Source organism: Cetorhinus maximus, chromosome 5, assembly GCF_964194155.1.
Source record: "Cetorhinus maximus chromosome 5, sCetMax3.hap1.1, whole genome shotgun sequence".
NCBI lineage: Eukaryota > Metazoa > Chordata > Chondrichthyes > Lamniformes > Cetorhinidae > Cetorhinus > Cetorhinus maximus.
Window position 1 is genome coordinate 75,032,840 of NC_135883.1, and position 12,514 is coordinate 75,045,353.

Consider the following 12,514-nt stretch of genomic DNA (forward strand, 5'->3'; position numbering starts at 1 on the left):
GAAGTAGACAGAAACAGAAACCAGAAATTAGAAAGGTCAGGGGAGGGGAAAACCTGTTTGGGCAAGTTTTTTCTAGAGACAGATGGGCCAAGAGTTTCAAGGTCTTTTATTTTTTAAGTACATAACTTGGTAAATTCAAACCAATTGATCTATAGCTTTTAAATGTCAATATATTATTAACATGCAGACATAAATAGGAACTCTTAATAATATGTCATTTTCCATGAACCATAAAATTTCTTTCTGGATCTATAGCAACTTTCAGCCAGGAAATTCAGTGAAATTACAGTGAAGTGATTTCTTCCGGGGAGAGCGGGAATGAAAGATTCATATTGGAAGGATTCATATTGGACTGTTTTAAGTACAGGTTCTGACGAATGAATAATGAGGTGGCATTGATGGTAGCTAATCTACTATCTTAACTGGAGAGGGGGTCAAGAGGCAAGGTAGGTTTAAAATTAGAAGAAGCATCCTCAGCAAATAAATCAAAACCTCCTGCAGTAACTTGCTGCAATTCTGTTTGAATTTATCTCACCTCTCTCCCACTCTTGATCCTTCAAGATTTCTCAATTTAAAAAAAGCATATATATAGGTTATTCATGGTGAACAAAAGCATTTATAAAATTTGAGTGCCTTTTTAGAATTCAAAAATTTTCAATTACAATCTTTGGAAACAAAAATTCACTCATTAAGCTTTAAAAATCATAGACTAATTCACCTTACAGCATCCTCCTCTTCCCTTTTTTGCCTTGCTAGTTGTTCAGTTTTTTTTCTTTCAATTGCTCGAATTTTATCATCCTTGATTCGATAGAGCTGCTCCAAGGCAAACTGCTGTTTGCTGTAGCTTTCTCGCAGTTCCTGTTAGAATAGGCAGAGTATCGTAACTGCTGCTGGATATGCTTCCTTTAAGCTGCTACTATTAACATAAATTAGTCCTAAAAGTGCAAATGGCACATGCATCTTACAACAACCATTGAGATGGAAATGCTGAACGTGCAATGGCTATGACCCTGCACTCATTGCAACCACCGCTTGCTGTACACGGACTGAATATTAAATGTAATAAAATTCGAGGCATTGTAGCCATACACTCCTCAATTTACATTATCTGTACAAATGTAGTTACTGAGTTAATTGTTTAGGAAAGTGTATTATAGCATTAGCAAATTACACAATTTAATTGAACTGCACAGAAAATGATACAGATCTCCAGAGCATGAGGAGGAAGGAGAACTTTCAGATTTAGTATTTTCAGGTCAATATTTACTTCCACTTATATGGGAGTATGAGAGGTCTGGGAATGAGGATAAGAATAAGGATAAGCAGTTATGTTACTAGACGAGTAATGTAGAAGCTTGGAACAATAATCCAACAGACATCAGTTCAAAATTAAATACATTTAGAGAAATTAAGTATGTTTAAAATTTGGAAATAGAAAGCTGGTATCAGTTAAAGTGACCATGAAACTGTTGGGATTGTTATTAAAATTGAACAGGTTCATTAACCTGCTTTAGGAAAGCCTCCAGGTGACTTAAGTCCCATACTACTGTGGTTGATTTTTTAGTTGTCTTCTCAGGGCAGCCAGGGATGGGTAATAAATGCTGGCTTTTCCAGCAACATTCATATCTTTGGAATGAAAAAGAAATGAGTTGAATATTCCTAAGGTAACTGTGTTACCTTAGTGCATGTGGATTCCAATGCCACACTCCCACTATGTAAAATCCATTCCAAATTACATTCACTTTGGTTAGTTTAAGTTTAATTTTTTTAGATTCAGGACCTTAGAATAGTTTTTTTAAAAGCTGAAGACAAATTTTTACATGAACAAGTTGCAACAGTCTAAATAAGCCACATTATACTTTGTCATGAATTGACATTAACAGTTGATACATTATAGTAAATGGAGGCTGCACCTTATTTAGTTGTAGTACATTGTGAAAATTGGATCATCGTACTGAGACAATGTGGCTCCAGGCTAAGTAGTTCAGTTACAGGCATAGATTACAACATAGCATACAAGTTCCAATTCTGAATGTTAGAAACTGTATAGTAAATCACCTTTCACCCACCCCAAAAAATAACCAATAGCTGGTTCCACCACACTAATTTTCAGATGCGTCGAAGGATATTGCTGCGTTCATAGTATGGTCTAAATACAAGCTGATCTGATATTTAGGATGCTTTTGAAGGCATTTAAAATATTAAAGTGCAACCGCAATGGAGCAAATTTTAAGTTGTTGTTTAATCCTTGCTTCAGTGTTATTACTTTAATTTGGAAAGAAATGATCACCAACCTCTACTTAAAGTTGAACCATCAAAATAAAATCCAAGGATGGCTGTGTCAATAAACATGTCTCACTTGTACTGGCCACATAGAGTGCACCATCACATAAGATGGCTGACTGAAGTTCCAGAGAGGATGATTTGCTGATGACGAACACTGTTTATTGGAAATATTTATTATTTACAGCCTTTATTTCTTTCCTTCCGAATGGTTTGTTCTATATTTTGAATTGTAATTTTCGGTCCAAAATACACCAAATGTTTACAATCAGAAGTCTCAGGACAGCCAAAGTTTTGTAGTTATTGGTTGTTTGAACTGAAAAATATCACTTACGTGCTCATGGATCTTCTCATGTCCTTTCTTTTTCTCAAATTCATGAAAAAACAAAACCTCAAAATCACAAGGCCTATCAATAGTTTATCACACACTTCCTAATCCTGGCAAGTGACTGGTTAACTGTATATTAAAATTTCTTCATGCAAAAGGACTGAATTCTAGGAAATTAGTTTAGGTTAAAAAATTCCAAGGTTATATAAATTTATTTCATTCTAGTTTAAACAGAAATTTGCCTTAGTTAAGTCCTGTACTAATGATAAAAGTCAATGCATATTTTGAAGGTTGCAGAGAACTGGTAGTGCTTGAAAAGATAATTCATATGTAAACCAATGCACCACATACAACATTTGCATAAATGATGTGTTATCAGTTGCTATTTATGAGATGGATTACAGGTCTGTAAATGCATTATTGCTTTTAACTTTGAGATTTATTAATCCTCGGGCTCAGTAGATTTCTGTTCTGGTTCAAATTTTTCAAAGGTTAAAGTTCAGTTATTTTTTCTGGTGCAGTTTATCCAGCTTATTGTAAGAATATCTAAGACTGTGTGTCAACAGCAAGTGATGGGAGAATGTCCATTGACCATCTTCTAATGGATAAACACTTTATTCAGCATGAAACTACTCCATACTTCACATTGTCAAAGCAAACACTACAACGCAAGTCTCCATTAAAAAAACAATGGCCCCAATTTTCCCTTTGACATCTTGCTGGTACTAAGCCATTTTACAAACCATCAAAGATTTGCAGTGGCTACATTCAAAGATTCATTCACATTGTACAAGTGGCAAAACATTTGAGAGGTTCCAGGGTGGTTGACAACATAACAGGACCACAGTCTTTGTACATTTTTATTCAAAGTTTCCTTTTTCTTGTAAGAAATTAATACCACAGAAAGGAAGGATATTTAAAAATCAAAATTATTTTTTCTCATTAAGCACTAAGTCCAGTAATAAAAACATTCTGAAAACAAAAGAAAACAATCTGAAGTATTGTCACTTATTTTACCAAGGAATTCTATGTCTAATTTCCCCTTCAAATCAGCGACAGTATGTAATTAAGAACTCCTGTGTCAACATTCAGATACTCCTCTTCCCACCTCCTCAACCCACCCTAGAATTTTCAAACCCAGCCACTTAATTAGAGCTAAATGGAAAGAAGGAATAGAGGAAAAAAAACTGTGGACAAATCACCTCAGCTGTTTTCACCTACGTCGTAGAAAACCTTTGCAATACTTTACGGGCAAGAAATTGGAAGCAACGCCTTTCCCCAACTCATCAGCCGAAGGATGGTTGGCTGGGATGGGAGAGATTAATAGGAAAAGACCCAGAGATCATTTCCAGAATTGGTTCAATAACAGAACAGGAAAAAAAATGGTCTTTACTTCATTATTTGCTAGCAGCTTTGTCATTTTGGATTGAACTGTACTTAACTAAATTTCACTGTCACAGAAGGAAAAATTGAAGCCAATGTATAAATAATTCAATACAAGCAGAACAGCAGGAAGAAAACAAAATGAAAATCTGAGATTAATATGGTTGTTAAGTGGAAACACAAAGGTAGAAAGCATTAGTAAATCTGGTATTGAAAACAATGGCAGCCAGCAATGAAGTATGACTGAATAGAGCACATGGTATGCAATAATGGACAACTGACGCCTATAGGAATTGGAAAGTATGGATTGTGCTTTACTGCTTACTGTCATTTTGTTAATATATCACAGGCACTGCAACTCCAGAGAGGAAAAAGTAAAATGAATCTCTCCCATATTCAAAAGATACTGACATTGTTCAACAGTACTTACGGTCTTCATCCTCAATTATAAGTAACTGATGTAGCAACGTCACAATCAGGTGCAAAGAAATTTTGCAGGCCACTCTATCCATATTCTCATGACCTCACCATATAATTATAGTTATTTTTAAAAGCACAAAAGTAACATTGCAGGCATTTATGATCCTTATTGGCATAAATACTTAGAATTCATAAACTGATCTGCTTGCATTAGCTTGTTCCTGACTATGATGTGCATTATTGGTTCATTTGTCAGGACATAGTAGATTGCAACAGCATTTACTGATTTAGTGTTGGTTTTTGGGTAAATTTGCATTCATCTACACCCACTAGGAACTGATGTGAGATGGCACCAAACTTGTTTTACATGGTACCCTTACAAAGAAGGCCATACTCCTGGGGCATATAGCTATGACTTCCTATATTTGAACATTAGGTGATTTGCCAATGTGGCAAAATGCACATTGTGAAATGTTCTGTTTCTCAAGTGTCTAACAAATATTCTGATAGTAGCGTGCAATAAGCCAGCATGTGCCTAACTATGGTTGAGGTTCTTATTATCATATTTCCTAGAAACTAGGAAAACAAAACCAAGTCCCACTATTTTTAAGCGTATTCCTTACATGAAATTAGGAAACCTACCATGTGTTATTTGCATGGCTGCAATATTTTTACTGGTCAAGCTGGATGTCTAAACTGATCAATCCATTTATTAAATTAATAAGTCCCTGAAAGATTTCTGAAGGTTGCTTAAAATCATGGTCCTGTGCACTGAGGATATATCATCAATAAAGCACAAACGGGTAAATGACTACAGAAACAGTAATACATGAAAACAGGAAGAAGATAAGACTTTTTCCAGCAAATAACCTTCAATAAAAGGAACAAGCTGCTGAGACAGCCCAGCAGAGAGAGAAGGCACTCAAGTACAAAGTCGTCCAATTCCTCACACTGTAAGATAACAAAGTAGGGAAATAAATAAACAAAAGGTAAGTTGTTTACTGAATGTACAGCAACTATGCTGTGGCCAACAACAAAATATGCTTAAGGAATGCATTGTAAAAGGAAAGAAAGGAAGCATGTAAAATAAATTCAAACCTCTCTCAACTGGCCCTTAAATCCAACACTGGATTTCCAACAGGACTTTGCCCCTTCAAATGTCACCAAAACAAGAGGCAGTACAGTACATTAAATTGGAAAGCTTGTTATATTAATGTATTATCTATCAGCAAATGGGTTAATGATTTCACAAGTGTCTTAATTTACACTGTATTCGGCATAACCTTCAATTCTGCCAAGAAAACAAATAAGCAGGACTTTTAAGGTCAGGACATACATTGGTTTAAAGCTTTTAAAAAAAAAGTCATATGAAATTCAGAGTGAGTTGAGTGAATTCTGTAAAATTTGAATGATCAGTAGAGAAAATTGATAGCTTCTACCCAATGTATAAATGAACATACCGATAGCTATATTAACATATTTGTTACAGTGGCAAATGAAAAGTACATTGCAGATTGTGGAAGCCGCTCCAAGTCAAACTAGAAAGTTCATAAGAACTTGACTAATACTTCAAGGTACAGGCAACTCAAACACACACCTAAATATAAGTCAATAGAATGTTAAAACAAATTAGAAGAAACAATTTTTGTATCAAATATAAGGCAATGCATAGTAAACATAACACCAAATATCCACATGTAAGCAAACATAATATAAATAATGAGATGTCATCCAACTAATTGAAATAGATATATTATCGCAATATTAAATTCACTAGTTTACTGTTGAAAGAAACTTAACAAGTAGCTGAATTATAAGGCAGAACCAAGTTGACGTTAAAAATTTTTAAATGGTCAATTCACACTTTATAGAAGAACAGAAGTTTGAAGAAATATCTATACATTATTGATGCTACATTCCTCCAGCTGATATATTTAATCTTTGCACAATTTCTAATAAACATTTTTCCAAAAAAGATGTCAAAAATAAAATAAAACAGAAATGCCATTTAGAATGTTGCTATTCTCCCACTCTTTTGGAATTCCAGTGCTCCAGTCGACACTGATGAGTCGTTCTGCAATAGCCCCTGATTTAGCAGTCATATTAGTTCTCTCTCCCCAGCTTGGATTCACCATCCTAAGCAGTACAGTCAAATACATGGATCCCTTCCCAGTATGTTTAATGGCCTAACCAAAGCCAAGTTTATCCCTATGCTTGCGGGTGTTTCTTTACATTATTCTGTAATTCTCTATCCACTTCACTCAGTTTCCTGTATCCTTTCCCTTTATCTATGTGATTCAGTGTTAAGTCTACTTCATCGTTTTCATTTTTAGTTTGGTCTCTGTATTTCATTGCTTTCTCTATTTCTCTTTGCTGCCCACATCACTTTATTCTCATTTCCTTTCTCCCATTATTCTCTCTCTTCTTTTCTGTTTGAATTTTGCTGTTTCACTTCTGTTTTTGTATTGGCTACAAGAATGAATTAAGTAGCTGACTATGAGAGACTAGAATTCATGACTACAATAACCAGCCCTTCTAATTATTTTTTTATTAGTCGCCCATGGGATGTGGGCATTGCTGGCTAGGCCAGCATTTATTACCCTGAACCTTTGTTCAGAGGGCATTTTAAGAGTCAACCACATGGCTGCGGGTCTGGATCCAGACTAGGTAAGGAGATTTTCTTCCTAAAGGGCATTAGTGAACCAAAAGTTTTTTTTTATATGACAATCAGAAATGATTTCATGGTCATCATTAGACTTTTTTAATTGAATTCAAATTCCATCTGCTATGGTGGGATTCAAACCCAGGTTCCCAGAGCATTACTCTGGGTCTCTGGATTTCCAGTCTAGTGACAATACCACTACACCATTGCCTCACCTTGAATTCTGGAAACGATTAAACACCATACCTCGTTGCACGTGTGGAAAGCTTCCTAAGAGAAACTTCCCCATCTAGAGAAACCCTGCTCCAATAGTAGAATGGGCACATCATACACTTACAACCTATTCATCTGATGAGAGTTGCCCACGAATGTTCATTCAGCTGCTCAATCTGCATTACAAGGAGCTTATTCCTATGAAAGCAGAATTGTCGATATAACTGCCACATTTCATTTCATTTTTAACCTCCGAGCAGTTATTTAGAGGCTGCAAGGTTTTGACTCCTTCAAAACAATTCAAGGAGTGGAAGGATCTAGCATGAGATGGTTTTAAAATGGATCAATCAAGAGTGAACCCTTTACTAGTGTACAGGTAGCAAAGGTTTTTTTGGGAAGGAATCTTTTTGCTCCAGCCTAGTATTCCGTGTTTCTCTGTCTCCATGCTTATCCTAACCACATTCCTGTTCTGCCGAGGTCAGGAGCTGTGTGATGCAGCAGAATACATGCATTAAAAAGTGGGAGTGGTGGGACAAGCCATAAAAATGGTCAAATGTGGACAAAGGGGACATGAGGTTTCAAATGCTGAATGTAATGATCTAAAATATCAATGGATAACAAAGAAAAAGTCAATATAGCAAAAGTGTCCAGAGTCTCATCTCAAAGATAAGCTATTCTTCAGAATTTTAGCAATCATCATTTCTGCTTGAACAATTTTAAAAAAAGGAATGGTGGATATATGCATTATGGAGCGCCATCTTGTGGACAGTTCAGCTGTAAATTGATCTTTTAAAGGTACAACAAAAGTAAATTTACCAATGGCAGCATTGTCATTTGGAACAGTGGGGGCAAGGTATTTTGTCAATGCTTTGCCCCCGATGGCATTTCCCCAACAAGTCGAGTGATCAGGAAAGATACCAAGCAGGGACCACATGCCTGTGGGATAGGTGAGGAACAAAGTGGGTAATCCACTTACATTAGAAATTTAGGTGAAAGGGCAAGGCCCACAGTGCAGGTTTGCTGGTTGGAACAAAAACCAAGGGCAGAATTTTGCCCTTGATGGGTGGGCGGTGGGCGGGCAGCTGATCGCCACCGCCAAAACGGGCCCTGCCGCCATTTTAAGTGGGCGGGCCAATTAAGGCCCACCCAACGGGCCACGCGACGGGAAGCACTATGCGCTTCCTGTGCGGGGGGGTCCCCAAATGTCAGAGTGCGCTCTTTCGCACATGCATGCAGAAGAGTGCACATCTCCCTGAGGCAAAGTGCTGCCTCAGGGAGATCGCTGAAATATAAACAATAGAACAATAAAAAAATTCATTAACATGTGCCCCTCATGTGAAAATGTCACACGAGATGGGACATGTTAATGAAATAAACAAAAACTTTATTAAACGTTTTTAAAACCACTATCAAACCTCATCCCGCCACTGGATGAGGTTTGTAAAAAAATCACCTACCCGCCTGCCTGTTGGGCCTGTGCGCCGAGCTGAAGTTTGCACAGGTCCCTCAAAATCGTTGACGATTGGCAAGTTAAGGGCCTTAACGAGGCCTTTAATTAATGGCGGGCGCGCATCCCGCTGCATAGTGCGCCAGCCGACCGAAATATCATGATGCCGCGTGTTGACATCGGGACGCTCGCGCAACATTTTAAGCGCTGGCGTGCGGACTCCGCCACCTGCACGCCAGCCAGAAGATTCCTTGAGGCATTCTTAAATATCTCCCCAAAAGTCAACTCAAAACTGGACTTGGCAGAATAAGTAGACTCAGATCTGAGAACGCGATGGGGGAAAAACACATTTTATGAGGGAACAGACCAAGGAGAAGAATGCAAAACCAGCAACAAAGTAAAAGCCCAACATAAAAATATATATCCCATTTCAAACGTAATAGAAGCATTTGTTCAGTTGGCTCAGTGAATAACTGATTTAGTATAACTGAGACTGATACTGGATCATACAGATCAGGAAATTCCCAGCTTCAGTACCATCTTTGACTAATCAGCTGATCTCAGTTCAGACTTTTTTTAAATCATTCATGGGATTATGGACATTACTGGCTAGGGCAGCATTTATCACTTATCCCTAATTGTGCTTGAGAATGTGGTGGTGAGCTGCCTTCTCGAACTGCTGCAGTCCCTGTGGTGTAGGTACACCCATAGTGCTGTTAGGAAGGAAATTCCAGAATACTAAAGTTGGTCTCAGTATCCCTAGCCTAGGGAGATAAAAATAAAATCAAGCAAGATTCCAAGTTCTGATTACAATTCAATGATCCTGTTAGAAAACACACTTATTAGGAGAGAAGGGAGAATATTTGTTCAAAATGATTATTCAGTTTAAAGGTCCAGAAATGGAATTAAAATTTAGAAAGATCACAACTTTTTTCCAAAGTATGTGCAGGGCTCCTTGTTAATGACGCTGTTTGGATATTACCTGTAGTTGGGTGTTAAAAACATCCATTTCAGAAAGTTTGTCAGCTGTCTCTTTCTCCAGGTCATTCAGCTGTTGCCAAAGTCGTTCACAAGATTCTTTCCTTTCTGCATGATTCCGATTCAACAGTATGAGACTTGTAGCTGAAGAACACAAATTTTATTAAATCCAGACAGCTCAGAAGAAAGTAAATCAGTTTTGCTTTAGACATAAGAGTGCAACGCGTAGCCACTGTTGAGCTTAAGGAAGGGGATGGTGGCATTGAAGCAGTAGTAGTCCAGAGGCCCAGGTTAATGCTCTGCGGGCACAGTTCAAATCCCACCATGGCAGCTGATGGAATTTAAATTCAATTAATAAATCTGGAATTAAAAGCTAGTCTCAGTAATGGGTGCCATGAAAACCCACCTGGTTCACTAATACCCTTTAGCGATGGAAATCTGTCTTCCTTACATGGACGGGACTACATGTGACACTAGACCCACACAATGTGTCTGACTCCTAAATGTCCACTGAAAAGGCATAGCAAGCTACTCATATGTACCAAACCACTGCGGAAACCTCAGAAAATAATAAAACTGGACAGACCACTCAGGACAATGGCACATTGTGCCCAGTCAACCCTGCAAAGCCCTCCTCAGTAACATCTGGGGGCATGTGCCAAAATTGGGAGAACTGCCAACAGACTACTCAAGCAACAGCGTTATATACTAATACTTACTGAATCATACATTACAGACAATGTTCCAGACACCACCATCACCAACCCTGGGTATATCCCGTCCCACCAGCAGGACAGTGATATACACTCAGGAAGGAGACATCTCAACATTGACTCCGGACCCCATGAAGTCCTATTGCATCAGGCCAAACATAGGCAAGGAAACCTCCTGCTGATTAGCATTTACCACCCTCCCTCAGCTGGTGCACTCCTCCATGTTGAACACCACTTGGAAGAAGCACTGAAGGTAGCAAGGCCATAGAATGTAATCTGGTTAGGGGACTTCAATGCTTATCACCAAGAGTGGCTCAGGAGCACCACAACTGACTGAGCTGGCCAAGTCTGGAATAATGTAATTGGCCAGACTGGGCCTGTGACAGGTTTTTTTCTTATTTGTTCACGGGGTGTGGGTATCGCTGGCTAGGCCAGCATTGATTGCCCATCCCTAATTGCCCTTGAGGTGGTGGTGATCAGCTGTCTTCTTGAATCGCTGCAGGCCATGTGGTGCAGGTACACCCACAGTACTGTTAAAGAGGATGTACCAGGATTTTGACCCAGTGACAGTGAAGGAACGGCGATATCTTTCCAAGTCAGGATAGTGTGTAGCTTGGAGGGGAACTTCCAGGTGGTGGTATTCCCATGTACCTGCTGCCCTTGGCCTTCTAGGTGGTAGCAGCCGTGCTTTTGGGAGCTGCTGTCTAAGGAGCCTTGGTGGGTTGTTGCAGTGCATCGTAGATGGTACTGTTGGTGGTGGAGGGAATGAATGTTTGTGGTTGGGGAATTAATCAAACAGGCTGCTTTGTCCTGGATGGAGTTAGCTTCTTGAGTGTTGTTAGAGCTGCACTCATCCAGGTAAGTGGACAGTATTCCCTCACACTCCTGTCCTGTGCATTGTAAATGGTGGACAGGCTTTGGGAAGTCAGGAGGCGAGTTACTCGCCACAGGATTCTCAGCCTCTGACCTGCTTTGTAGCCACAGCATTTATATGGCAAGTCCAGTTCAGCTTCTGGTCAATGATAACCCCCAGGATGTTGATCGTGAGGGGTTCAGCGATGGTAATGCCTTTGAATGTCCTGGGGCGATGGTTAGATTGTCTCTTGTTGGAGATGGTCGTTGTCTGGTACTTGTGTGGCATGAATATTACTTGCAACATGTGAGCCCAAGCCTGGGTATTATCCAGATCTTGCTGCATTTAGACATAGACAGCTTCAGTATATGAGGAGTCATGAATGCCGAACATTGTGCAATCATCAGCAAACACCCCCAATTCTGACCTTAGGATGGCTGGAAGGTCATTGGTGAAGCAGCTGAAGATGGTTGGGCCTAGGACACTACCCGGAGGAGCTTCTGCAGTGATGTCCTAGAACTGAGATGATTGACCTCCAACAACCACGGCCATCTTCCTTTGTGCTAGGCATGATTCCAACCAGTAGAGAGTTTTACCCTGATTTCCATTGACTCCAGTTTTGCTACAGCTGCTTGATGCCACACACGGTCAAATGCTGCCTTGATGACAAAGGCAGTCACTCTCACCTCATTGGAGGGAGGGAATCAACAAGAGGGGAAAATCTATTTGACCTTGTTCTCACCCATCTACCTGTTGTAGAAGCATCTGTCCTTGACATTATTGGGAGGAGTGACCACCGCAAATTCTTTGTGCTGACAAAGTTCTGTCTTCACAGAGGATACTTTGCATCACGTTGTGTGGCACTACCACTCTGCTAAATGGAACAGATTCAGAACAGATCTAGCAGCTCAAAACTGGGCATCCATGGGGTACTCTGGGCCATCAACTGCAGCAGAATTGTATTCAACTACAATCTATAATCTCATGCCCTGGCATGTCCCTCCCTCTACCATTACCATTCAGCCAAGGGATCGATCCTGGTTCAATGAAGAGTGCAGGGCAGCATGCCAGGAGTAGCAGCAGCATACCTAAAAATGAGATACCAACCTGGTGAAGCATGAAGCTACAACACAGGGCTACATGTGCCAAATAGTGAAAGCAGCATGTGATAGACAGACCCAAACGATCCTACCACCAACAGATCAGATAAAAGCTCTGCAGTCCTGCTTTACTG

At 39.4% G+C, this 12,514-nt stretch overlaps 1 protein-coding gene across 11 annotated transcripts in view; it reads right to left on the bottom strand.

The window, feature by feature from the left end:
• The window catches only part of LOC144680734 (intersectin-2-like), a 217,153-nt gene that overhangs the window by 91,145 nt on the left and 113,494 nt on the right, over positions 1-12,514 (bottom strand). For 10 of the 11 annotated variants that reach the window (XM_078542041.1, XM_078542042.1, XM_078542037.1 and 7 more), the window contains 2 exons: positions 9,719-9,858; positions 719-858 (listed from right to left, as the gene is read on the bottom strand). In XM_078542041.1, the coding sequence (XP_078398167.1) occupies positions 719-858; positions 9,719-9,858 (280 nt within the window). Of the gene's footprint in view, positions 1-718; positions 859-5,284; positions 5,366-9,718; positions 9,859-12,514 lie in introns of all 11 variants that reach the window. The other variant, XM_078542045.1, reaches the window with a different exon arrangement.